Here is a 26,893-nt window from a genome sequence, read left to right on the forward strand (position 1 = left end):
CTGCTGGGGATGGGCCAAACTGAAACCAAGAGCCTGGAACTCCATCTGGGTTCCCCACGTGGGTGGCAGGGGCCTTCGCACTTAGACCATCTTCCACTGCTTTCCTGGGCAAATTAGCAGAGAACAGGGTTGGAAGGGGGATAGCTGGGACTTGAATTGATGCTTCAATAAGGGATGCTGGTATTGTAAGCTATGGCTTAATCTGCAATAGCACATATGGACCCCATCCACGTGTCCTTGTAAACAGCACCCTTGCTACCTGTTCTGCTACATTCCTAGTTATTCCTTAAGCTTTCACTCATATGCATACCTTCGATGGATTCTCCTCCAAGGTGTACAAAATGCACCCAACAATTCTTACAGCCTCTATATACCGTCAGCGTAATCCTTACCATTTTATATCATGCACATTTGTTAGGGAAAAGATCCGACTTCCTTTTTAAAAACTGCAGGCAGATGATCTAGAATGAGTTCCCAATGATCTGACAGGCTACACAGTTCCCCTGGGATCAGGACGAGAAATGGGATAAGCATAGGAGGAAGAGGTGGGTGAGTTCCTCTAAAACAAACAGACTGCTTATGGTACAGAACAGGCACTATCTGCCAAAGAGGATGATATTTAAAATGCTCGTACAAAAACTTAATTAATGTGCCTACTGCCAGAGGAAAAAAAAGAAATATTTCACAGTGAAGATTAATTTTTACTCTTTATTTTAACCTAAAGACAACGTATAAGTGTACGTATGAGGGACATGGTACTCGGAATTTTCTAGCACCAATAAGATGAACACATTAATCCAGAGGTTGATATCAATGAATTAGTCTCCAGAGTGGAATAATACCCAACTTTTTTTTTCCACTGCAGCCCACTCTTGTTAACTTTCCCTCCAAGCACCCCACATTTTGAAACACTTTGGCTGTCTAATTTTGACACTTCCTATACAGTTTCTAAAAATGCCAAAGCATGAACTCTTTAGTCATTACAGCTCACCATGATGAGGGGTCTTCAAAAATTTATGGGAAATGCATGTTATGAAAAAACTATGCCTGGATCTCAATTTTTTTGCAACAAAATAAACTTACCTTTGAATTTCATTTTTCCATGGATGTTTTGAAGTATCCTTGTGTTTCCTCTTCTTTTCAACTACTGAGCAGTTGACCTGTTGCCAACTAAGAATAAACATTCTCATTCCCTTATTCAAAAATTATATTTTTTAATTTTAATTTTCTCCCAGTAAACATTTAATATATTAAAATGTATCATAAGCATGCAGCAGAAACCTACAATTTTATGTCTATGATTTATAGTAAAATAAAGGTTATAGATGTGAGGGAAGATTTATCTTTAGGAATATTTACCACATTGATTGCATTGATCAAATGTTGATAAAATATTTTCCACATAATTGCAGAAAATTAGAAAACATCTACTTTCCCAATAGTTAGGAGCTGAGTAATAAAACTTATGAAATGTATAGAATAGTCATGCAGTGGATTCCTATGGAGTCATTAAAATTTGATCGTGTGATTTAATGATATGGAAATGTTTACTATATACTAATTTTTAAAAAGTACATTATAAAGTAACACATATATGTGGATCTTTAAAGAACATTTAAAATAACGTTCAAATATCCCTCTTCACAGATAAACTTTTTTTTCTATTCTAAGATGGAATGATCTGATCCTGTCTGATTAAAGACACATTTTAGGCCTATTTTACAAGTAGAATTGGCCAAGAAAACCGGGTTATTTGCAGTTCAGTTTGGAATAGAAATTCAAACTTGGCAAATAATTTATATCTTGGCAAGAGCACATTTTCTTTCTTTATATAATTTAAGCCATCAGAAAAAAACAATAATAATAGGCACCAAAACTTCATTTTAGTCCTGAGCTACCTCAGATATATTCCATTAAATGAGAATGAAAACCAGACCATCCCTCAAAGAAGTTCAGACAGAAAATAGAAATGTGACTTAGCATAATTTATGCTCATGGGCTGCCCATTCTTGGATGCTGTGATGATTTCATGTTGATAGGTATTAAAACACGATTCTAACTGAAAACAAGAGATGCCTGCTATACAAGAAAGATCATAATTTAATTTGAATGAGTATTAAGAAGCCAAACATTCACCCAAGAATGTTTCCTCTTTAACAGTTTAAGCAAAATATTCTTAAATCATTTTGGCAAAATATTAAGTACTAACAATAGGTAAGCATCACATACTGCTCATAGCAGGTGCTACTTTCAGACTTTTCTATTTATTAGCCCTTCTAAGCATCATGAGAATCCCAAGAGGTTTAGACAAAGACTAACCCAAGAAATGAGACACAGAGATGTTGGCTCATCTCTACAAAGTCCCAGGAGAAAAGGATCAAACTTCAGATCCAGGTGGTGAGGTTCCAAAGATGGGGTTCCACCCTGCACACTTGGACAGCTAATCTTCATGAGATAAAAGTCTAATGCAGCAGATGGGCACATGGACTGCATTCTCCAATGCATGCAGGCTGCATAGCTTAATTCTCCCACCACCACCACCACCCCCAACATGCTGATTCCCTACAAAGCAGAGGAACTACAACGGCAAGGGAGGCCATGGAAAAGTGACTCAGGTGTCTACAAATAACTTCTAGCTTCCTCTTCTCACGACTGGACTTGGTGGAAATGCTTACACATAAAGCAGTACCATCTGTAATTTGTAAAGTAGGTTTGCTTAAGGTATTTTTGCATGCTATAGCAGTCATCGAAACATCTGTGAGGTAGGTTGGCACAAAATTTAAAAGTTACTTCTCCAACTAGCCTTTCTGTTTTCCTCTAACTTGGGAAGGATTCCATCCTTAGTGGCAGTGTGGGGCTAGATATTTCAAGTAGCTCTGTCCCAGCAGTGTTCCAGTTTGGAAGCTGCAAGTTGGCATAATCCTTTCTGAGCATACTCTCATGTCTTACCTTCAACTTCTCCAACGTAACTCTGACTTCTGCCTCAGAACCTATTTAGGAAATACTTGTAAATAGCTATTTCCTGTTAGCATTTTACAGATGGACAGGCTAAAATATAGAACATAAAAAACTAGATCGATGTCACAAAACAAGTCAACACCTCCAAGAGCTATTTGGCACTTGACTTCCTGCAGATATATGAAGTTGGTGACATATATCCTTTCTGGAAAAAAAAAATGATGATAGAACAGTAATGCAGACAGGCAGAAGATGTCACTGGCATAGAAGGAGGGAGCAAGGAAGAGAGGAAAGAGAAGTTCAAGAAAGGGATTCATTACTGCCATAAAACTTTTCTGTAGTGGCCACGAATCATGGAGCTGCAACACACCTGGAGCCATTTATAAATTCTTTTGAGCCATGCCAGCTTCATAAATGCCTCGCCAGGCAGTGATTCATGAGCTCTAGGCAGTAGTTGAAACCAAGGGGGGTAATGGCCACAGCTGTCAGCCTCCAGATGCTCTGGGGCCCGGCCCTGCCACTTTGTCCCGGTGTCCATGTGGAGGAACGCTGTGAACTGGGCACATCACCACCGTTCACCCTGGCCTGCTGCCAACAGCACCAGCTGCATCTGGCCTGGAAAAAGGCTATTGCTGGCATTCCCGAGTTTCCCATGAGCTTGGGCGCTGGGCGGCACCCGGGCTGCCAGAGCTGGACCTGTAGCTGCACACTTTTCCACCCTCAGCTGCCTGTCTCCCCCAGAGTCTCCACACAAGCTCTGTATTTCCCAGCACCCTTGAATCCTCTTGAGAACTGGTGTGTTTCTGTAGTCAACAGATAAGATGGAATGAAAAACCACGCAGATGAAAAGTCATGTCATTTATTAATAATTTCTTTTTTTCTTCTATAAATTGGAAGGAAAAATTCTTTGGTGACACTCTCTATAAACAATCTATCTTGGATGGCAAAACTCAGACATAAAGTTACACAGGTCAAGGGAGTAAATGATCTATGGCTTTGGATTTTCTTGCAGATACTCTCTCACACACAAACGTTAGGGTTTAATTGCACTAAATTAGTCATAGTCTATAACAAATGGGGAACACACTTCAGAAAAGATCTACGGTGACACTACAAAAACATTGGCAACATATTAGAAAATTCTGTCCCAAATGTACATTGTATACAAAATAAGGTATACTTTTTTTTTGCTTTACAATTTGCCACCTAAAATAGTTCCAGTTTTAGTTGTCTTTCTTTCTACCCCTCAACATATCCTATACATCTTTTTTTTTTCTCAAAATAAATACACAAGGTTCATTATAAGGTAACCAGGTCATTTGCATGGCCCTAATTTTAGTAAAGATTACAACCAAAATGAAAAGGATGTACTCCTGTGAGAACAGAACAGAAAACTACTGCAGAAACCAAATGACCTTTGAAGCCCAAAAGGCAAATAATTACAAAAATAGAATGACTAAAAGGCAGGCTGCACTTGATTTTCAAAAAGGGTGAGACCACACTAGTCTGAGGGCTTAGTATTCTCAATAGTTGTCTCCTGTACTTGCTTATTGGACCACAGAAGGCCCAGTTTGAGTAGCTCATCCAGAATCCTTTTATGGAACTCTAGATTAGAGACAACGTTCATCCCTGTTAAGTCAAGTCATGGAAACAGAATCCTTTGAAAGGACAAAAAGGGGAGATGGTTTCCAGGAGTCATCTTTATTATCAAGATAGAGTATAAAGAGCAGCTTTTCTATTCAGAGCTTCTGGAAGGCATTGCTGAATTGATAGGAGAGAACCCTCTTAGGATGCTCCAACCCTGTCTTTTAAACAGACTTGGAGTCAAGGAATAATTTAATCTATACATATCGAAGGTCCTATACTAAGCAGACACAGGCTGATACTAATGCTTATCCACTGAGAGCTCAAAACAACATTGCCTCATGCAGCGTGCCTGAGAAAATGAGGCTGGCGGCAAAAGAAGTTTCTGGCTTCCATCTGGCCAAGAGTGACAGAACCAGCTGAAAGGTGCTTGTCCATAGTTTCTGTGAACTGAAACTACGTAAAGAACCTGACAGCGGGGTTGCTGATGTACGGCCATTATCGTCACTACAAGCAGGCTCACACCTTCTTGCAAGTTGGTGGCAGTAACTGGTACTTTTACAACTGGATTTGTCAAGGACCTGAGAAAACATGAGAAACTTCAAGATCTGGTTTGTACATCCCTAATCCAGCCTTGTCCAGCTAGAGTCTCATTCAGAGTCTGACCTGGCGAGGCTCTCTGCCTTCTCCCCACCCTTCAAACAGGTTTGATTAAAAGTTCCATTAGTTCTTGAATCAGGTGCCCTGTTTTGTTTTTTCTATTAAACAGTGCGGAGATCTTCTCACAGTCATCTCACTCCTGATTAAATTACAGTTCAGTGACCTTTATAAAAGGCCACTGTTACAATAGTCCTTCAAGTTTGAGAATCACCAAAATAAGGGCTAACATAGCCTACTGTAATGAAAAACAAAAATCATTCCAAAAGGGAAATTGAAGGAAGCAACTGGGATTGATCCTTCTTTGAGCACCATTTGTAACAAGAAGAAATTTAAACCGTAATGCACCTAAGCTTCCAGGTACGCGACATCCCTTTTATTCTGAAGCATCAGATCTTTGCCAATATGCCCATGTGGGCCCATCTAGCTGTGGCAGGGCTACAGTAATTATTCCAAGGATTTTTCTTTACAGTCTCAATTTTGGAGCATTTTGTAGTTTTCAACAAAGTTGATATGTTTAATATTTACTATATATCGAAGCCTTTTCATATAGATACATACATAGCCAGCTATTTTGAAAAAGAGTTTTAAGAACACGTGTCCTAATGGAGTACTGGAAAAAGATGTTGTGTGAAAATCATGAGTGGCTGAGTCCTCAATGAAATTCTGCCTGTAACTCATTACGTGGCTGGCACTATCCTCCTGCCCTTGGCTTCTTACCAACACAGCACATGTTGGCTTACTTAGGGACCCCTGGTTATCATTAAAGTTGGCTGAAGATAACTTCTGACATCCTACAGAGATGGCTATAATTTGTCAACTTGCTGCAATGCACTCCAACCCTTTCCCTAAGCAAATTAAAATTATACCTAGTGTTGGGTCTCACTGATTTGTTAAGCATTGTTCATTTCCCAGCTGTATGTTTCCTATGAGAAGAGAACACACTTGCTAGCGTCCCAAAGAGATTTGCTCAGAGAATGACATACAATGAAACCGTGGAGATTTAAAGCGGATGAAAAGTGTGTCAGATCCTGGTCTCATTTATAATTACCATCTTTTTTCACACAACACATGTTGTTTGTGCAGGCTATTTGCCTTGTGAGCATTGTGACAGGTAAATCTGGCAAGGCACTCATGGGACTGACTCATACAATTAGGGACACTGCTTTGTAAGCCAAGATGACAAGCTTAGGGGCTTAGGGTTGTTGAGCAAAACATTGCCTTTTTTTTTTTTTTCTGGAAAGATGCAGGGATAATTTGCCAATCCTGAAAAAAAAAATTAAATACAAATTTGCAAGGACCAGACAAACAAGGATTAATTATTAACTCTTTAACTCACTGAGAACTGTAGCTTAAATGGCATGAAACCTATTAGGCTGGGCATTTTATAGAAAGACACAAGTACAAGAACCATGGACCTAAGAATTGTTTTTTTTTAACAAATACTGTACTGAGGCAAGAGGCTACAAAGGAAAAGTCCCTTTACTTGAACTTCACTGCCTACACAGCACTCATAACACAGCACATGGGTCTGTGGGCTCCGGTCCTTGCTCTGTACTCCTGCCTACAGAACCATCCCCAAGCTAGGGCTGCTGGTTCTTTCACTCCCAGACATCTATCTAGAAAGTCTATTGACCTTGTGGTTTCCACTGATCTAAGCCAGTCACTTTAAGATATTCCAACATAATTGTGATCTTCTCTTCTAAAATAAAACTGGAAATAACTGCATGAAATCTATGAGAGTATAGGAGAGGGAAAAGAAAACCTTTAAAGTGCTTATTGTTTATTCTGTATAATAGGCAGGAGGACTCAATCCTGTCTTTGTCCCTGTTCTTTCTTGATTTTTCCAAGTAGAAGAAAGAAGTTAAAATCAGAAGCCTCCAACTTTTATGACAGAGTTGAGGGATATGGGGTTGCTTTTTTTTTCCCCCAGTTTTTACTTGCAGTGTCACAATTATCATATGCTCAAGACTGCATTTACAGGAATAGAAATGTTCTTTTTAACAAGAAGCACAATGAAACTTCTTGACAGATTTAAAAATTAAAATTAAGCAATACTCACATTTGTTTCTGATCATTTTGTTTGCCAGATTCTTACTCAAAACAACAACGTTTTTAAACCAAAACTTGGGTTAGGGTCTCAATGGTGAGGCACACCCTAAACTTACTTCAGAACAGCAATCCTCTCGTTTAGTGGTATCCGTCTACACACTGTGACTTCTTTCTCAACAGAGAAATTCCTGAAGCTTGAGGTTTTCCCCAGACATTCAAGAGCTCACCTGATGAATACACTGTTCCTCCAGTATATTCAGTCTTCCTTGCCCTCAAACCCATAGCCTCTCCTCAGCTCTACACAGCCATATGTCAATGGTTGAGCCAATAATCTAGCCCACACCCCTGAAAAGCACTGGGTTAGTTTTGTGGTCCATGTTTCCACCTCACTAACGTGTTGGCAGGTGGTTTAGCTGGTTCCTTGTGCAAGTTCTTTCTTAATTATACCAGTATTTTCTTAGTACTAACTCCCCCCACCCACCCCCCAGGAAAAAAGATTAACATACTTGTCTATCTCAAACATACAGTTTTCAGTTGGAACTGCCTACCTGAAAGTCGTAATAGCTTCCCTCATGCGGAGACATTTTAGAGATAAAAGTTCAAGTGGATTTCAAAATTCAAAGTGGAAAACAATCTATACTGGCAAGGTCAAATAATGAATTTGTCTTAACTAGGCTCAGTTATTTCTTGACACCGGGTAGAGTGATTTAGTGTGTTTTCCATGAAGTCTGAGCTTTTGTAACCACAGGAAACTCTGCGTGACCAATGGCAATGTCATCTGTGGGAATAGGAGCAGCAGCTTTGAAATAGTCACAACCAACACAATTTTGATTAAAGAAAGAACTCTGGTTTTTAATAGTTTTGATCATTAAAAAAGTTTAAACCTGCATAGCAATCATTTCAAAAATAATTATTTAATGTTCCATAATTAAACTGTACACAACCTAGTCTTGGGACAAAGAAGCCAGTGAGTGTATTTGGAGCAGTCCGGTGCAGTCCCAGGAGCCAGGAGTTGAGTTCTCATTGGCCTTTTCTGTCATTCTGTTCATCTAAGTGTTTTTGGAGACTTGGCACAATCTGGCTCCGCAGATGAGCGGATCTGCACGGGGAAGAGAGAGCAGCTTGACCCCGTCCCTCTCACTTCCCCTCCCCCACTCGGCTGGATTCCTCAGAGTCGTTCAATGTCTCGGTATTTCTTCCTCAGAATAGAGACCTGGTCTTTAAAGAGGACGGGGTCGAGCCTCATCTGCGAGTGGATCAGCGGCATGTAGCCAAACCAGCTGGCAAACGTATTCATGCAGCTCTGTCGCTGGGCAAAGTGGTCAGGGTCAGCCCAACGGGAGGCCCGGGAAGTCTAGGGAAAGGAGAGAAAGCAGACACTGAGAGAACTGCACGGTGAGAAGGGAACATTGCAGAAACTGGTGCCAGGCAAACGAGCAAGATGCAGAGCCCGGGGCCTGGGCAGGCCGGCAAGCTTCACTGTCTACACACCTGGTACAATCCCAAGTTCTGATCCTGGGTTTTAGCCTGGGCATAAGGCTTCCCCAAGATATGCCAAGTTCCTCAATAACAAAACACATAAACAAAGATCCATGTTGACTACCCCATTTTCTGAATAGCCAGTTCTCAGCTCAGTCAATGACTTGCCAACTGAACCTCAATTACTAGAGTCACTGAATAGAAAACTGGTCTTTGCACTGGTGACTAATACTACTATGACCCACAAAGTATTTATAGTTTCAAAAATGGTTTTCTAAATCCTATTTATTACTTGGTTGATCTGGAGATCTCAAGAACCAACTTTTACAAGTCTTTCTGTCTATCCCACTCTTTTTATTTTTCTTAAAAGATTTGTTTTATGTATTTCAAGGGCAGAGTCACAGAGAGGGAGAGACAGAGAGAGAGAGATCTTCCAATTGTTGGCTCATGGCCCGAACGGCTGCAGTGGCTGGGGTTGGGCCAGGCCAAAGCCACGAGCCAAGAGCTTCTTTAGGTTTCCCACGTGGGTGGCAGAGACCTGAAAACTTGGGTCTCATCTTCTGTTGCTTTCCCAGGCCGCTGGCAGGGAGCCGGCTGGGAAGTGGAGCAGCCAGGACAGGAACCAGCATCCATGTGGCATGTCAGCATTGCAGGCAGCCGCTCAACCAACTATGCTACAATGCTGGCCCGTCTACCCCACTCTTCCTCCCTCATACTTTCTTTCTACCTTTAAAAAAACTCCATTGAATTATTTATTACAAAATCACATGTACAGTTGAGGAAGAACAAAATGAAACGCGTATCCATCATTCAAAGCTATTTTTGATTTGTTTTCCCTTCTACTGACTTCTTTGAGATGACTCCAGGAAGTACAAAGGGACAATTTAGTGATATGTGAGGGTACTTCAAAAAGTCTGTGGACAAATGGAATTAAAAAATGGGTAAATGGGTTTATTCTGGTGCAAGAAGAAATAACAACCAAAAAAACAAACAAACAAAAAAAACACCTGAAATCCATGCAGTTTTTCACACATTTTCCAGGAACTTTCTGAAGACAGAATGTATTTTGCAACAAAATACATTCTGTTTAATTCCATTTTTCATTTTCTTTGTGAAGTACCCATAGGGCATTTGTTTATGAGACTGTTTACAGACTGAAATTTCAAAATTCTGCTCTTAATATAAGAGAGTGGCTGTGTTTCCCATTCCATGAAAATGCCAAAAGATTACTTTTTTATATGACTATCAGCCCTACAATGAGTCAATGCTCACCTAGAATAGAAAAGAAGATTTATGAGTAAGTAGAAACGATAGCTAACCATCTTTATAGCTCTGTCCATTGCCCACAAGGTTGGCTAAATATTTTTAGACCATGTAAATTTAAAAGAAAATCTTAAGTGACTTGTGTGCTGAAACTTAAATAGTATGACTAAGCATATTGTCTTTAAAGCCATATTTTTATATAACATGGAAAATATGGGATGTCTGATAATGAGTAAAAACCCCACGAACTCATTTATGTCAATGGTAACTCTTCAATGATATACATGTATAATGTGTGTGTGCATGTGTGTGTGTGTGTGTTCAATGCATTTGTATCCTCAAATATTGTTAGAAATATACTTTCATGTGTTTTCATGAAGTTCATTTGAGCCAAACAGCAACTTGGTGAAGGATGTACCCAGTAATAACATCTCCATTTTATATATGAGGAGCAGGTTTAAGGTAGTTACAGTTATTAATTCAAAGGTAGAAGAGGGCAGAACTCAGGTTTTGTTCTTTCCCATTTATACTAAAAGAACTAGACTCGGTAAATCAGAGAGCAGTAACAAATTAATCTTTCCATGAGTTGAGTTCGTATCAGGGAAGATGGTCCCAGAGGTACCTCATTGTTTTCCTAAAGTGACAGGGGTTTGTGGGCCATTTCAGATTCACTCACTCTTCCATATGTGCCAGACTCTCATGCTGAAGCAAAAGTATTCATTCATGGAAATGAAAATACTGTCAAGAGTTTCAATTCCCTCTCATTTTCACTCACAAACTAAAAAAAGGGGAAAGAAAGTGGCATCACTGAAGTTTTTTTTTTTTCTTTTTGACTCTAGATTTTTAATGGTATATTGTGCCAATGACATGTATTAGAAAATATATTTTCCTGTGAAACATAAGCATTCACAATCTAATGATATCCATTTATTTCACCAGTCTCACTAATGTCTATGATGAGAAGGGGGCAAATACCAAGGGATTTCAAAACATTTATAGAAAATGTAGGTAAATGATAATGTAGGTTCTCCAACGTCATTTTGAAGATCCCTTGTATCCAAGTTGTCACATCTGGAGACATAAGTAGTCACATCTAAGGTTACATATAGATTTGCCCCCCAAAACACTTGAAGTTATCAGAAGTTTTAGTCTGGCAGATTTAGGCAAATCTATGAAGAGGGCACAAAACCAACCCCTTATGTGTTTATTAGAGTTCCACCCTTAATGAGCATATAATCTGAGGGGCATCTGAAGAACTCTCTGAGTAAGCAACATTAAAGACATGGTGTGGCCCTTCCATGAGAATAAAAAATATCAGGACACACGGTAGACAAAACATCTTGTTTGAATTTCAATAGTCTTCCAACCTTCAAAATGGAAAGGTCTAGCAAATCCTCTTGCCTGTCCTTTCAAGAATTAGAGGGAAATAGAGTTTTTCACCAGCCTCTTTGCTCATTAAGAACAGCTCTTTTGTCCTAACGAGTACATAGAAAGGAGCCCAAAAGTGTGCAAATGTTCAGTAAATACTGAATGATTAAATTTTATAAACTTGAAAATTCCATGAAGCCTTTGCTCTTAGTAAATTTAGTGAATGAAAAACAATTGTGTTACCGTAAGGGAGTCACAGCTAAGATTTCCGTGGCCAAGAAACAGATTTGCATACGATTTTCGGTACCTGTTAGGATGAGCCCATGGGAACCCCCAGCAACTAAACTGATACAACTATGGTAAAGCATGCTTAGTCAACTTGACTCCAATCTGTTGATGATCCATGATTTATCTTGGATAGACTTGGCTTAAGGTTTTTGATCTCACGATTTCTTACTTATAGTGTGGACTCTGTCCAAGTTAAATAAAGGTAGATGAACTTCAGTATATCCAGATGAACCTGATACCAAGACACTGGCGTGGAGCACAAGCAATAACATGGACAGAGCCTGGGATTCAGCTCCCAGTTCTGTCTCTAACTTACTGAGTGACTTGAGGCAATATTCTTAAAATTCTCTAGGTCCCAGTTTTCTTACTTGTAAAAGGAAAAAGCTGGATTACATTTCCTTGAAAGTATCTTTAGTATTAAAATTTTAAGACTCAACAAAATGTTTTACTGTGGTTTCATAAAAGCTTTCATACATATTATCTCAACTCTGTGAGGCAGACTGCACTATTTCTGTATTAAAGATGAGCAAACTGAGTTTTAGAAGATAACCAACTTGGCTACAGCTTATAAATGCTGGTCTTAGAACTGAAAATCAAGTCTTGTGACTCCGGGTATGTTACCAGGAAGCACACTGAATTCAAGAACCAACACCAGAAGGCGGTGTTGAAGTTTTCCTTGTGACTCATTAAATAACGCCCCTACAGATAAAGTTGCTTGAACTCTTTGTAATTTTTAACTATGCTGTGGAGTGAATATGCATGTTGAAACGACGTCCCCAGCATGATAGTATATGTAAGTAGGGCCTTTGGAAGTTGATCAGGCCATGAATGGAGTTCCTCGGGGATGGGATTAGTGCCTTTATGTAAGGGACCCCAAAGAACTCTCTGCCCCTTCATTCTGACATGTGAGAACAGTGAACCCACAGGAGTCATTGAACCAGGAAGCAGGCACTCACTAGACACCCAGTCTGCTGGCATCTTGATTTTGGACTCCCTAGCCGCCCAAACTCTGAGAAATGAATGTTTGTTATTTAAGCCATATAGTCAATGGCACTTTTGTCCAGAAAGGACTAAGACATACTCTGAAGGACATGTGTTTTTCATGTCACCATAGGTCATATGAGAGTTTACATTCCTGGCATAAAGATCCTCTTGACTTGGGTCTTCCTATCATCCATGTGCCAATCTTAAATTCCTTTAGAGCTTTCTTTCTAGCATCTCCTCCTTATGTTTCTGGAGGAGTACTTGGAGGAATACAAGTCCTCATATGTCCAGGCTGAGCCGCCCCTGAATGAAGCAAGGGAAGAGAATTCTTACTCTTACCTGACCCATCATTGTCTCCTTATACTGCTTTTTCTGGGTCACTTTGATTGGAGGCAATTTTGTCACAGCAGACACCAGGAAATTCATGAGAATATCCTCACAATTGGCCAGTTGGTCCACCATGTTTTTCAGGCTGGCTGGCAGATAATGGGAGTACAGGTAGTGATAATATCTGTAAAAACCAAAGCTAGGTTTCACCAGGGGCCATAGTGACTTAATGACAAAGTAGACTTCTGGACAAAAAACACACAACCATTCTGCATATCCCCTAAATATGTCATGGATGGTAACAATGAAGATGGCAGCCATCACTGGGATGAAGCTTGCTTTATGTCAGATAATGTTCTAAATTGTTTTATAAGAAATGCCTGATCTAATCCTCAAAAGGAACCCGTGGGGTAGGTGTGATTATTACTCCTATTTTATAGATGTAGAAAAACACAGCAGAGTGACACATGGATGCAGATATAGTCTGCTTAGTTTAACATCATGTCAGTCAGTGAGAAAGAGAAGTGGAATACTTAGATGGCAAGACATTACTTATACATGATCCTTGTATCATTAATTTTAATTATTGGCTTAATCATAACTGTATCCTTTGAGTTCAACAATATACTGCTCTGTTTTTGTGTTCTATGAAACATATATATCCCAACCCTGTTAGGGTAAAATCTGAATTAATTTGGTGGTCAATAATTAATATTAAAATTCATAATTAATTTGAATTATTTCTCATCCTAATTTTTTACCTATATTTATGTATACATAGAATATACTGACAGGAAAAATTCATTTGAATGAATCAGATTCTTTGGCATGGTGGCGGCAGGAGGAAGTGGAATAATAAACTTTTAAGAGATGAAACCTTGTGCTCAACATTCAGTCAGTCTAAATACTCATACCTGAAATGGCAAGGTTCTCTATTCCTTACTAAATAGCTGTAAGGTAGGATTGGTGTGTTGACAGTAACACAAGATTTCACAGAGGGGAGTGTCAGCTATCTATACCCACTAGGTTGGCAATCTTACTCTAGCGCCTTGGCTTTAAAGATCAAACAGATGCCAACAACTCCCAAATTTACAACTCTCTTCTTGACATTTTAAAATATATCAATTTGGTTTTCTTAACAAGCCCAAGGCTGAACTCCTGTATTTTTCCTACTACTTATTTTATCTGTAGCATTCCCTTTGTTGATGGTTATTCAATCCTTCCAGTTCTACGGGTGAAAAATCTCAGGAGTCGTTGAATTTTACACATCTAATGTGTCAGGACCTCAAAATATGCCCACAATCTGATCACAACTTGCCACCTCCAGGGTTCAGCTTCTGTGCCTCGCTAGGCTCCATCATCTCTTGTTCAAATACTGTCAATCATCTCCTAAAAGGAATCCCTGCTTCTTGGTCCCTTTATAGCTTCTTCCCAACAGAGCATCCAGAGAGGATGGTATCACTGTTCAGCTCAAAAAGTCAAGTCCAACTGACGGCCAGCAGTGTCTTGCAGCAGGGCTCCGAGACCTCTCTGACCTGATCTCACCTACTCCACTCTACTAATGTTGGTCTTCCTCCAACATCCGGCCTCAGTGCATTTACTATGAATGCCCCCGCTCGCTGCGGATATCCTCCTGGTTACCTCCCTCCTCTCCTTTAAGTCTCTGCTCCAATCTCACCTCCTCCATCCACCCCATTTCCACGACTCCTGATACTTTAGTCTTTACTTTGTTTTCTTGCTCTATCACTTCTCTCAATATCCTTTATAACCACTGGCATTATCACCATCTCGTATTGGTGGGGAATTTTTTCTGTTTTGCTCAATGGTGAACCCCCAAGCACCTAGAACCCTGTCTGGAGCCACTCAATTAAGTATTTACTTTTGCTATTGTTCCTCACAACACTCAGTTACCTAACACACCCTTGAGTGTGTCTTCACACTTCTAGCCGAAAATGTCACTCTGCCTTAATTTCTTATGATGGCTATAAGCCAAGAGGTGTTGTTGGTTTCAAAAACACATGCTTGTCACATCTCCAAAACTTAAGCTGAGAGGCAGACTAATTTTTGTTAATGTTGTTAACAAGATTTGGCCTCAGTTCCTACTGAGGCAGCAAGCCAGCAGCTACTACTATCAGAAGTGACAAAGATGTGCAGAAGAGATGCTGGAATTCCTCACTTGTGGTAAATAGCAGCTCCGGTCAACACCATGGAGTAGTCATTCGTCCACTTGGACGTGTATCCCCACCGCTCCTTAGAGTTATCCCAGAAATGGCTGCGTGCAGGGTACCCCACAATCCTCTCGGGGAAACTCTGCCACACGGTGAAGGCAAAATCCACCTGCAGGCAAAACACAAGCCAAACAAGCAATCAACAGTGTTAACAAATGTCAACAAAACATTACCTTCCCCTTGCTAATTCCTAATGTGAAATCCTGGGACTGTTGCAAAACATGAATTCTATGTATTCATCAGCAAATTAAACTGACTGCTTGACATTTTGCCCCATAATTATGCACATTTTAATGTTTTCTGGTAAAGAAACTTCAGATTAGTACAGAAATGAAGGAACGAAAAAAAATGCTGATATGTCCTTTAGAAATCCATGCTGTTCAAGCTAAAAATCAATTCAAAAAAGCAGTCGCTTCTCCCCCACCTCCCTCCCAGCTGCACGTGACTACTGATTCACATGAAGTACAAATGCATGTGTTATAAATAGGAGCAGCTTTCCTATGTACATCCAGAGACTGAATACACAGCACACATCATAACCAGTATCTATAAAAGCCAAAGAAATGGAAATAAAAGATCCTCTAACAGCAAAAGAGTCTCTAAAAAGAGTACAAGTTTTAACACGAATAAAGGACACGTATCACAAAGAAAAATACTTCAGGCCTCTCAGGTTTGAAGATGCAGAGCTGGGGAATTCTAGAAAAAGCAATGAAAATCACTACGTGGCAGAGATGAGGCCAAGTGAAGCCATGGGATTCTTGTAAGACAAATGCAGCTCAATGAGTTCTTCTAATAACCGAACGCAAGTACTTCTGAACCTGTCTTAAACCAGCATTTATAATTAGTTCAGAGTCTGCTTTCAGATGCCTAAGCTGATCCTGACATCCTAAGATCATCTAATGATGACAAAAACTAATAAGGCAAAAAGGAAAATAACAAAGCTAGTAACAGCAAACAATCTTATAGTACTCGTAATCATGTAGTGTTTACATGATCGGCATGGTGACGGCTGCTTATACATATGAGCTCATTTTATACTTATGATAACCCTGGGAGGCGGCTACTTTTATGTCTTTCAATTTACAGAAAGGGAAACTAATATACATGGAGTTGGAGTTCAGTAATTGGCCTGACCTAGTAAGTGGCAAAACCCAGATCGGAACTCAGGCAATTTTGATGTACACTATAACACAACCTTCTTTTGTCTATGTTCTTATAGTGTTTGGGAACAATTTGTCTCTCTCTCTTAAACCAGAGAGAGATAAATTTTATTTTTTTAGTCTTCAGAAAACAAAATCTTATCTTCTTTCTCTAAGATAATCATAATTAACTCACAGAAATGGGCATACAATACATCTTCTAAGTATTTCCCTTAAATGAAAATCTTAGATTTATAGGACCCATTAACATGTTAAAAAACTATTGAGGATTGGGCATCACAGAGCAAAGCATTAAGCCATTGCTTGGGATTCTTGTATAGGGTTCCAAGATCTATTTGCTCTGCTTTCAATCCAGCTTTCTGCTAATGTGCCAGGGAAGGCAGCAGATGATGGCCCAAGTACTTGGGTCCCTGCCGCCCATGTGGGAGACTTGAATAGAGTTCCAGCCTCCTGGCTTTGGCCCTGCTCAACCCTGGGGTGCTGTAGGCATTTGGTGAATGAATGAGCAGAGAGAAAAATCCCTTGTTCTCTCTCTTTCCTTTTCTCCCTTCCTGTCACTCTGTCTTTCAAATAAATAAATAAATATATATATATAAATAAATTTTGAAAAATTTGATGTAATTGCCATTTTGAGACAAAACAGCATCTGGCATAAGTCAAGAAAATCCATTCGTTCTTGAGGTCCTTCACCAGGAACCAGCATTGTGACATTATCCCATTGACCAAAATCACATCTAATTTAGCAATCCTTCTTCCTTCTGATTACTGTTCATTACAATGTGAATTCTTATTCAAAAAATATATTTTTAACATTTTTATTTGTTTGAGAGGGAGAGAAGAGAGAGAGTGTGCCCATGCACTTTCCCGGCCTCTGGTTCATTCTCCAAATGCTCACAATGGCTCGGGTGCTGATGAAAGTCGCTGAGAATTCAATCCAGATCTCCTACTTAGGCACACAAACTGAGTTTCTTGAGTCATTACTGCTGTCTCCCAGGGTGGGCATTAGCAGGAAGCTAGAATCAGGTGCTAGGTCTGGGGTACTCCCCTGTGGGGTGGGGGAGTCTTAACAGCTAGGCCAAATGCCCACCCCAAAATGTGAATATTGATCCTATGCATTCGTTCCCAAGCTCTGGGTACAGCAGCTGCAACAGGCTGGCTGTAGCATTGGTTGCCAAGGCTTTTCTAGCAGCAACCTATGTGCTACCTGTCTGGTAACTTCATCCTAAGACCTTTGCCCTGTCTCCTGTTGATAAGGAATACAAATAGACACACCATGTATTTCACAAAAAAATTCAAGTCTGGGTACAGTGATAGTGACTGGGGGACTGTGGTTATGTTGTCAAGGCCAGTTCCAGCACTAGGCAACAGTCAAAAGGTGAAACCAACCCAAATTTCATCAATAGATGAATAAACAAAGTGTGATATAGTCTACAATGGAACATTATGTAGCTGTGACAAAGAATGATGTATTGATACTGGCATCAATTCAGATGAACCTCAAAAACATTATGTTAAGCACAAAAAGCCAGAATTAAAAGGCCACATATTGTATGAGTCTAGATATATGAAATGTTCAGAACAGGCAAATACACAGAGACAGAAAATAGACTGACAGATGCCAAAGGCTGGGGAGAGTCAACCTAATGAGTACAAGGTTTCCCCTGTGGGTAACAAAAAGGCTTTGGGACAAACACAATGTGTTGTAAACGGACCAAATGCTATTGAATTACACATTTTAAATGGTTTATTTTATGTTAGAGGAGTTTTGCCTCAGCGTAATACAGAGATGGAACCAAAAAAGTCTAGATCAATGTGAGTATTCCCCAAGCATTTTTCCATACGCATATCATCATTTCCTTTTGTGTCATCTTCCCACACCACATATTCAATGACATTTTTCTCTAAGCTGACTAAATAAAAAAGAAACAGTAGCTTCACCCTAGGTAACAAGGTCAATGAAATCTTAGGTTTAATTGCTGGTTGTCTTGTGTTCTAACAGAAATTAAAGTAAAATCATAAACTGAAAAATGTTTGCAATGAACCGTATGAAACTACATGGTATATACACAAACCATCTTTTGGAAATATTAGCCTGAGTCCATCTGATTTATTTATTCATTCATTTTGCAGAGAGAAACAGAGAACGTAAATCATCCTATCTACAAGTTCACTTCACAAATGGCTTCAATGGCCAGGGTCAGGCCTTGCTTATGCTGAAAGTTGACAATTCAATCCAAGTCTCTCATGTGAATGGCAGATACCCAACCACTTGAGCCATCACCTGCTGCCTCCAGGGGTGAGCGTTAGGAGGAAGCTGGAGGTGGGGAACAGAGCTGGAACTTGAACTATGCATTCCAATATGGAATATGGGCATTTTAACTGGTGTCTTAAACTCACAAGGCCAAACCACCCATCCATAACCTGGGTCACTTATCAAGTTTCTTTATCTTCAAATTCTTTAGACTTAGATCTAATTATTTAGGTAACAGTCCAGAATTAAATTTTTTTTATGAAAATCTAAAGGTTAATCTTGTGTGCCAACTTCACTCGGACCATTTTTGAGTGTGCTGGTAAGGATGTCTGGGTGAGGTTAGGACTCAGTTAAGGTGACTGCCCTTCCCAGTGTGGATGGGCACCACACAGTCTGCTGGGGGTCTGCACTAGACCAAAAGGCAGAAGGGAGAATTCGCTCCTTTTTCCTTCCTGCCTACCAGCTGGAGCTGGGATGTCTGTCTTCTGCTGCCCTCAGACTGGGATTTATATTATCAGCTTCTCAGACCCTTAGCCTCTGATTGGAATTACACCACCAACTTTCCTAGGTCTCCAGCTTGCAGATGACAGATTGTGGGACATTTCAGCCTCCAAAACTGTGGGAGCATTTCCTCACCATAAATCTCTATTGGCTTTGTTTCTCTGCACAACCCTGGCTCAAAGACTGCCCCCTCTCAAGATAAGAAAGACTTTACAATATGGCTTGCTTCCCAAAACTATAACATCCAGGGAGAAAAAGAAGAGTGGTGGAACATAAAAAAATCTCAGTGGGAAGTGGGACATCTCAAAGTGAAAAGACAGCAGGGGAGTGGACAGATTTTGCCAGAAAATTGAAATTAGGTTGTGATTACCTACACATTGTCAGTGGCGTTCAATACTAATGGCGCCAACTGTTGGGCCAGTATATTACGTGGTCTGTTGTCAAAGAATCATGCCGGCTGTCAGCACTCTTTAGGGTTTCCCATTATTCTTTGAAAAGGAAACATATGCACTGGCAGCTACTATAGAACCCAATACGTTTTTCTTTTTTTTTTTTTTTTTTTTATCACATGAATTTCTTAACTCTCAGACCTGTTTCAAGTCATTTCAAAGGAATTCAAAAGTAAATTCGGATAAAACTATGGTTCTTATGATAGTTCTACTTTCAAGCAGATCATTAACACATCAAAGAAAGCAAAGGTCAACTTAAGGGCTTTTCACTTAAAAACCAACATCTGTTTTCTTTCCAGGCTTTGCAGTAACCCAGATAAATGTAAATAACTATAAACCAACTATATCTAATATGCTTTATAGGATACTGTTTAAAAATCTACCCTGAATGCTACAGAAAGACATTTAAACAAGCTAAGAATCCTTAGAGAGGAAATGAGACAAACCAACATATATTCACCTAAAAAAAGAGAAAAGAGAAATCCTTGCCCACAACCATTTTAGGCATCACAACCACTCGACTGATCAGCAGGCAAGGCAACCCGCCTGTGAGCCTCTTGAATTTACATATTATTTCCAGCCCACGTTGACTTCTAATTACTTCACATACGACACAGACACATGTTCCTCCCAGCATGCACTGAGTGGCTGGAAATGCTATTCTTTGAAAAGAAACTCAGCAGCACAGGGATGCATCACAGCAGTGGAAAGTTATTGCTCCATGGGACAGGGGAAAACAAACCCCACAGTGAGGTTAATTGCCTCGTGCCCAGGGGACCATACAGGATAAATCAATACTTCAAGTCATAGGATAATGATTTCGGTCTATACTGTTGTTGTCTTGACTATTCATTCCATCACAGCGAGGAGCAGCTATTCCTAGGCTTGTCTATTGAGATCCACTGCCTCCTCGTCTTGCCCTGCTCTGTGCTCTGGGAAGATGACCCTCTTTGCACCACACCACCTTGGTCTTCCTTGCTGGCTGTTATCCACTCCATCTGGGCAGTGGGAGTCATCAGCAGGACAATGGACGTAGACAGACAGAGAGGTCAGGTCTTTTCTCCACTCCCTTCCTACTCTGGCACCACAGTCCTGGTGGCAGCCATAAACTTCCATCAGTATAGCTCTTCTTCATTATAGCTGTTCCCTTCTAGTTCCATCTCTCGGGGACTACACAGGTGCCATTTCCTTCTCTCACTCCTTCAGGGCTAGGGGTTAGGAGCCACATCCTGCTCTTAACCCTCTACAGGTGCTTCACCATTTATTGTGGGTTCCTTTCACTTCACCTCCACACCTCTGTAAGTAATGCCAAGTCCCTTAACTTGAATAATCTCTTGTGAATTCTGCTTGCTGCCAGGACTCTAACGGATACAGGCAGGAAGTGTGTAACCAAAGAACCTGGCATGGAGACCAGAACAAAGACATCTCTCAATAAATACCTGCTGAGTCAATGTGTTCCTGGGATGCCATCTTCCCATGCAGGAAGTAGCAGAAAAATGCAAGCTAGAGTGTCCCAGGGCCAGCATTCCACAGCTACCTTCTCCTTTGAAAGGTAGGCCTATCTTTTCCCCAACAAGCCCTTTCTCTGGCCACAGGACACAGGACACAATCAACTGTGTGTTCCCCTTTAATCCCTGCACACACATCCCCCCAACCTTTCATTCAACAAGTATTTATAGAGCATTGGTTACAGAGAAAGCATTTAACAAGGGGTGGCCCAGGGCATTATGTTCTGTCATTATTTAGGTTGCCTTTGTACATCAGACTCCATCTGACGGAAACTGGAAGCATCCGTGGAATTTTAAGAAAGTAACAGGGAGTTCGCCAGCCTGGGTCAGCACCAAGGCCCGGTATGTAGGCAGCAGTCACTAGAATCCGCGTGATATGCCAGAGAGCATGTGCTAGTACTGCCCATGTTTGACAGGAAATGAAAATAATTACGAATAAAAAGGGAAAAAGAAGGCTGAGGGAAATGCATAAGTAGTTAAGTCTCTGTGCTTTTTAGCTGCTACCATTAATAATGTATCTCTGATATACTGCATTTTTATATGGCCATCTTTGATCTCATCTACAGTTTAAAGTAAGATTTCAGAGATCAATACTCATTCAAGTTGTAAAAATTGGTTTTCTACCCTATCCACCTTCCCTTGCTCATCTCTCTCCTCCTCACACATTCTTTGGACAATCTTATTTTTGGCACAACTCTCTTCACATTCTAAAGAGCACACATTTGCTCTTGGTGTGGATGAAAAAAAATAGGAGCACTTTAGATCAAGAGAAAAAAGCTGCCTTTAGAACCCAGAATAGCGTATCCAAGCAGAGGCAACACACATGCCACACAATATTAGGGTCACTGGGGAAGGATGGAGTTGTTTGCTGTGGACTACAGAGTTTCAAAAGACTGTTATCCAGGGTCCTGTTCTTCTCCCCCTGGGTTCTGCACACCAGCCTGCAGCTGTGCTGTTTAAAAACAAAATAGGAGGGCAGGGAAGAAGGAAGAGGTGAGGCACAGTCATGCAAATGAGGAGCCAATTAGCAGAGAAAACAAAGCGGACAATGCCCGCATCAGGGTGCCAGGTGGCAGCAAGGTGCTAACAGGAACTCAGCTGATGAAAATCAATTCTGCGGGAAGCTTTGAAAAGTACTTCTGACTTCTACCAGGGCAGGGGCAAGAGGGAGACTGGCACCTGGGGACCCCGCTGTGGGCGTTCTTACCTCTGTTGTTGAAAGCACAGTGTCCTCATCCAGGCTAAGCACCGCATCTGTGATGATGTTGTCATAGGGCAGAAACCGGCTGCTCATCACCTGGGGACAAGGAGGAAAGGCGGCAGGAGGGAGGGAAGGAGGGGATGAAAGAGGTAACCTTAGTGTCTTGTTTTCAGGAGAATTCCAGCATCCTCACTTTCATAAAGAATATTCTACTCCCGAGATGGTACTGTGGCATAGCGGATAAAACTGCACCTGACACCAGCATCCCATGTAGGTGTCAGCTCACATCCTGGCTGCTCCACTTCTGAGCCTGCTCCTTGCTCAGGGCATGGGAAAAGCATCAGAAGATGGCCCAAGTGCTTGGGTCCCTACCGGCCACCTGGGAGACCCAGAAGAAGCTCTAGGTTTCTGGCTTCAGCTGGCAGTTGTAGCCACCTGGGGAGTGAACCAGTGGATGGAAGATCTCTGTGTGTGTGTGTGTGTGTGTATACCTCTTTCTCAGTTTCTCAGTAACTTTTTCAAATAAATAAATAAGCCTTTTTTAAAAAGAATATTCTACTCCTATCTCAGCCCTCAATGTTAAGATGTCCGTCTCCCATCAGCACATATTCATTTGTTCAATTATTGAGCAACTACAGTGGGTGTATCAGGCTGGTCAGAGTACACAGCCTAGTAAGATAGATTCCCTGTCATTGTGGATTTTCTAAGCACAGATGAGGAAAAAAAATTACATACACAATTAGATTTTTAGCTGTAGCAATCGGGGGAGTAAATAAGTACTCAGATGTAATTTCATTGATAGTAAAATAAGCTGATTTAAAGAAAAAAATCTTAAATATGTAACATATATGATCCACAAATTTAGGAAGTTATTATGAAGGTGCTATATGAATAAAGTTTGGGCTAATTCCAGGGTAGGGTGTGGTGGGCCTGAGTGTGAGTATATGTGTGTGTGTTTGGTGCTGTGTGAGACAGAAATATTGGCTGGAAAAAGTGACATGTGAATGACTACCTTGTGACCGTCTCAGCGTAAACCTTTGTGGTGAATGTACCATAGAATAACTAACCATAATGCTGATCTCTACTACCAACATGTTTAGAACATGTACTATGGGCCAGGACATATTCCAAGTCCTTGATATGCATCATCTTGCTCCATTGCTATAACAACCCCATGTTATAGAGGAGGAAGCTGACACACAGAAAGCATAAGCATTTTGTCCAAAATGGACCAGGATTACATCACAATGGTGCCATCATATAGAACATCTTGGCCTATACCAACATCTTGGTGCTATCTATACCTGTCTCAGGTTTGGAAAGGACCTCAAAAATGGACATATGGACAGATACAGCAATTGTACATCACCACCTTCCTCTGGAAGTCCTATCAACAGTTATGACACCCTCTCTGAATTCACACTTGGTGAGAAAGGACATACCTGCCGTCTATCTTGAAGGCGGAAAGGCTAGGAGGTGAAGTGGATGGACACTAGGGACAAAGGGAAAGGCGAAAAGGCAACATCACAGGTACCTTCTCTACCAATCTGAGCTCCCAGCTCCATTTGTAGCAAGAAGCTTGCTCCTCCACAGGGTTCAACTCACGTTTGGGTTGCATGCCTGTGGCACCACTGGAGGGCCTGGGATGCGAAGGAATGGAAAGTGCCCATCCTAAATCATCTTCAGGAGCTCCAAGGATGTCTCTACCACACAAATGGTTTCAGGGACTGTGCCTATGCAGCTGCCAACTGGGCCACAGTTTTGTTTTTGTTTTTAATCTTTCTCAGGCTTTCAAAATAAAATACAAAGCCATCACAGCAACTCCACGTACACAAGGCTCAGAAATCTATGCCTGAAGCAATTCTTCTGTTCTTGTTTACATGTCCACTGACTAACACAGAAACCATTAGCTGGCAGCTTAGCAATGCCCTGACCTTTCCCTTGTTAAGCCTACAGGGGAAAGCTGCAAAGACAAGGCCCATAAATTCAAAACAGAATTTTGCAGACAATGCAGCAAACACATCAATTTTAAGTGCAAGGCTAGATGTGGAGATTTTAAAACAGAGATTGATAAAGACACAGGTCTTAGTCCCTAACATCTGTCCAACCACTAGTTGGACAAGGTCTGTTTCCTTTCTCCTGAACTTGCATTATCAACAGAGGTTAAGTGCACCTCTGCCAGCCAATTCCAAATGCCCATGAAGAAGCTGTAAAACTTGCCTCAGCCAACTTCCTGGATGACTTAGCATAAGAAGAACTGATAGGCTTACAAAGTCAATCCTGAGTGAACTGGATATTCCCTGTTAATTCATTTAAGAAACATTTAGCTATAAATAGGGAGCTCAACTTTTTTGAAATTAACAGGATGAGAAAATGGTCAATACTCAAGAAGTCTACTCTACTGAGGAAGACAAGAAATATACATAAATGATCACACAAAGCACAAGAATCCATGATATTTGTTGAGCACCTCTGATGTGCCCACACTTCTCAGTACATTTATAAGGAGAGTATCACATTACTGAGTCCTTGTAGCTACCTTATTATAGTTAGGTATTAGGATTGTTTCCATTTACTGAAGGAGGGATGGAGGCACAGAGATTAAGTAACACATCTTAATTCACATGAAAGTGAACTAGACCCCATAACACAAGTCATGACTTGATGATGTCTGCCAGAGAGTAGCTGCCATTTATTAGAACAGACAATGTATGTATAATGGGCACAGGGCTGGCTAAGTGCCTCACATTTAATTCTCAAAATGGGCCAATGTTTCCTAGAATACGGAGCCTGAAGTAACACTTTGATGCCAACCAGGGCACTGATAGGGAGGAAAAAGGCTTAGGAACCATCTCATCAACTGGAATTAGGGGCCAAGGCAGTAGCTGGGACTGGACAAATTGCCAGAAGCCCACATACAGATGTGGCTGGGAGAATCTGATGCATCTAATAAGAGACATCTGATAGAGCTCACGAGAAAGGCACTACAATCACCATCCTCATCCTCATCACTATTTTACAAATAAAGAAACAGAATTTCTTCTCTCTGACAGTGGACATATAAAATCAATGAGTGCAGAGCATAAAAATGTAATACTACATAAAGAGCCAGAATGGCTCCCAGTCAGTCAATAATACTGGATCCTGGGTGAATGTCCTGACATATCCAAACAAAAGAATTACCTACTAGGAGACCTGGTCTGTGAACGAATAAAAAAGAATCCCAACATTCAAAGTTAACAGCACACATTTGAGCCTTGTGCAAGGCTTCAGGGACTGGAATCAGAACTCTGGCTTCCCTACAACAAGCTGCTCTGCTGGGGACATACATGTAAGTGGTTGTAAGCAGGAGATTTTTGTAGGCAAGGTCCTTTCATGCAGCCACACACATGGTGACATAGACTCACAAGGGTAAGGAATACAGATGCCAGGAGGCACGTGATTGTTCTCACACCCACCTCCTCTCATTAAATGCCTATGAAGCAGCTTTCTGATAACCACACTGCTTGACTACAGCCCATGAGTGCTGGGATGACACCTGTCATACCACTCCGGGCATTCCAAGCCTATGACACAATGTCCAGCACACAATATCACGGAATACAGGACCTGAAGAGTTAATGCTTGGACCATCTTGTTATGTGATAGTCCCAGACTCATTGCTTTATACTGAATCAAGGGCCACTTTTGATGAGTCAAGTGATAATTTTAAATGCTTCAGCCTAATCAACTAAGATTTTTGTCATTCCAGTTCAAAGTTATTTCACTTGGTCTGAGCCACTCTCCCACGCCCTGACCCCTTGGAAACTAAGAGGGACAGTCTCTCAGATGGCACTGCGTCACCGGTCTCAATTTCACTTAGCAGCAACTGATTGAACAGGGGCTTAGAGGATTTAAGGAAATACCGACAAGCAGAGTTGAGGAGTGTCAAGAAATACTGCAAATGACAACAATAATTGTAAATGATCAAATTTGGTAGGCGATAGAATCTGAGGGGAAAAGCAATGAGAGGAAAGTCTGGAGAGGCTGGCTAGGACAAGAAGACACAATCCTCACATGTCAATGCATGACAGCAGTAAGTGGAGTCCGTGAAGGGCCAAAAAGGAAGATCCTTTCCCTCTAGGCAGAGTGACCTAGAGAACAGAAAAGCAGCTAGGATGGAGACAGCAAAGAAAATAAAGTTAAAGATGCCTTTTCCAAAGCAAATGTGGGGAAGAACTACTATTCTGAAAGACGCAGCTCCCGGAGATAATTCAGCAAAGCAGACATCATGCCTCACCACCACCATCAGCCTTATCTTCACCCTCATCACTTACAGGAAGTTCACTATTGTGGGCACTGAATTCACTTAGTCCCAATAGCAATCCTTTGTGGGATGTATTATTATTTCCGCTTTGTGAAGGAGGAAACTGAGGTTCCAAGAGCTTAATCATGTTTACAAGGTTGTAAAACAGGTACAGGTTAGTATTAAGACTGTGCTTTGATGGGTTGGAAAGCCTGGGCTATCGAAACGAAGGACATCCTCAGATGAGTACAATTGTAGGGAAAATAATCCAGGGCAAGCAGCTCTCCCAAACAGGAGGAAGACACCTGATGCCCCATGGAGAAGGGAAGATTCCATGGTGGTGCACCAGT

The 26,893-nt window shown here is 40.9% G+C and overlaps 1 protein-coding gene across 3 annotated transcripts in view; it reads right to left on the bottom strand.

The window, feature by feature from the left end:
• Positions 1-8,076: 8,076 nt before the first annotated feature.
• The window catches only part of EXT1 (exostosin glycosyltransferase 1), a 309,087-nt gene continuing 290,270 nt past the window's right edge, over positions 8,077-26,893 (bottom strand). For all 3 annotated transcript variants that reach the window (XM_089335608.1, XM_002710745.6, XM_089335607.1), the window contains exons 8-11: positions 22,265-22,354; positions 15,137-15,297; positions 12,973-13,144; positions 8,077-8,605 (exon numbers count right to left, since the gene is read on the bottom strand). In XM_089335608.1, the coding sequence (XP_089191734.1) occupies positions 8,420-8,605; positions 12,973-13,144; positions 15,137-15,297; positions 22,265-22,354 (609 nt within the window). In that variant the 3' untranslated portion in view covers positions 8,077-8,419. The remainder of the gene's footprint in view (positions 8,606-12,972; positions 13,145-15,136; positions 15,298-22,264; positions 22,355-26,893) is intronic.

The sequence above is a fragment of the Oryctolagus cuniculus genome, chromosome 6, assembly GCF_051225735.1.
Source record: "Oryctolagus cuniculus isolate XC-2025 breed Fujian yellow rabbit chromosome 6, ASM5122573v1, whole genome shotgun sequence".
NCBI lineage: Eukaryota > Metazoa > Chordata > Mammalia > Lagomorpha > Leporidae > Oryctolagus > Oryctolagus cuniculus.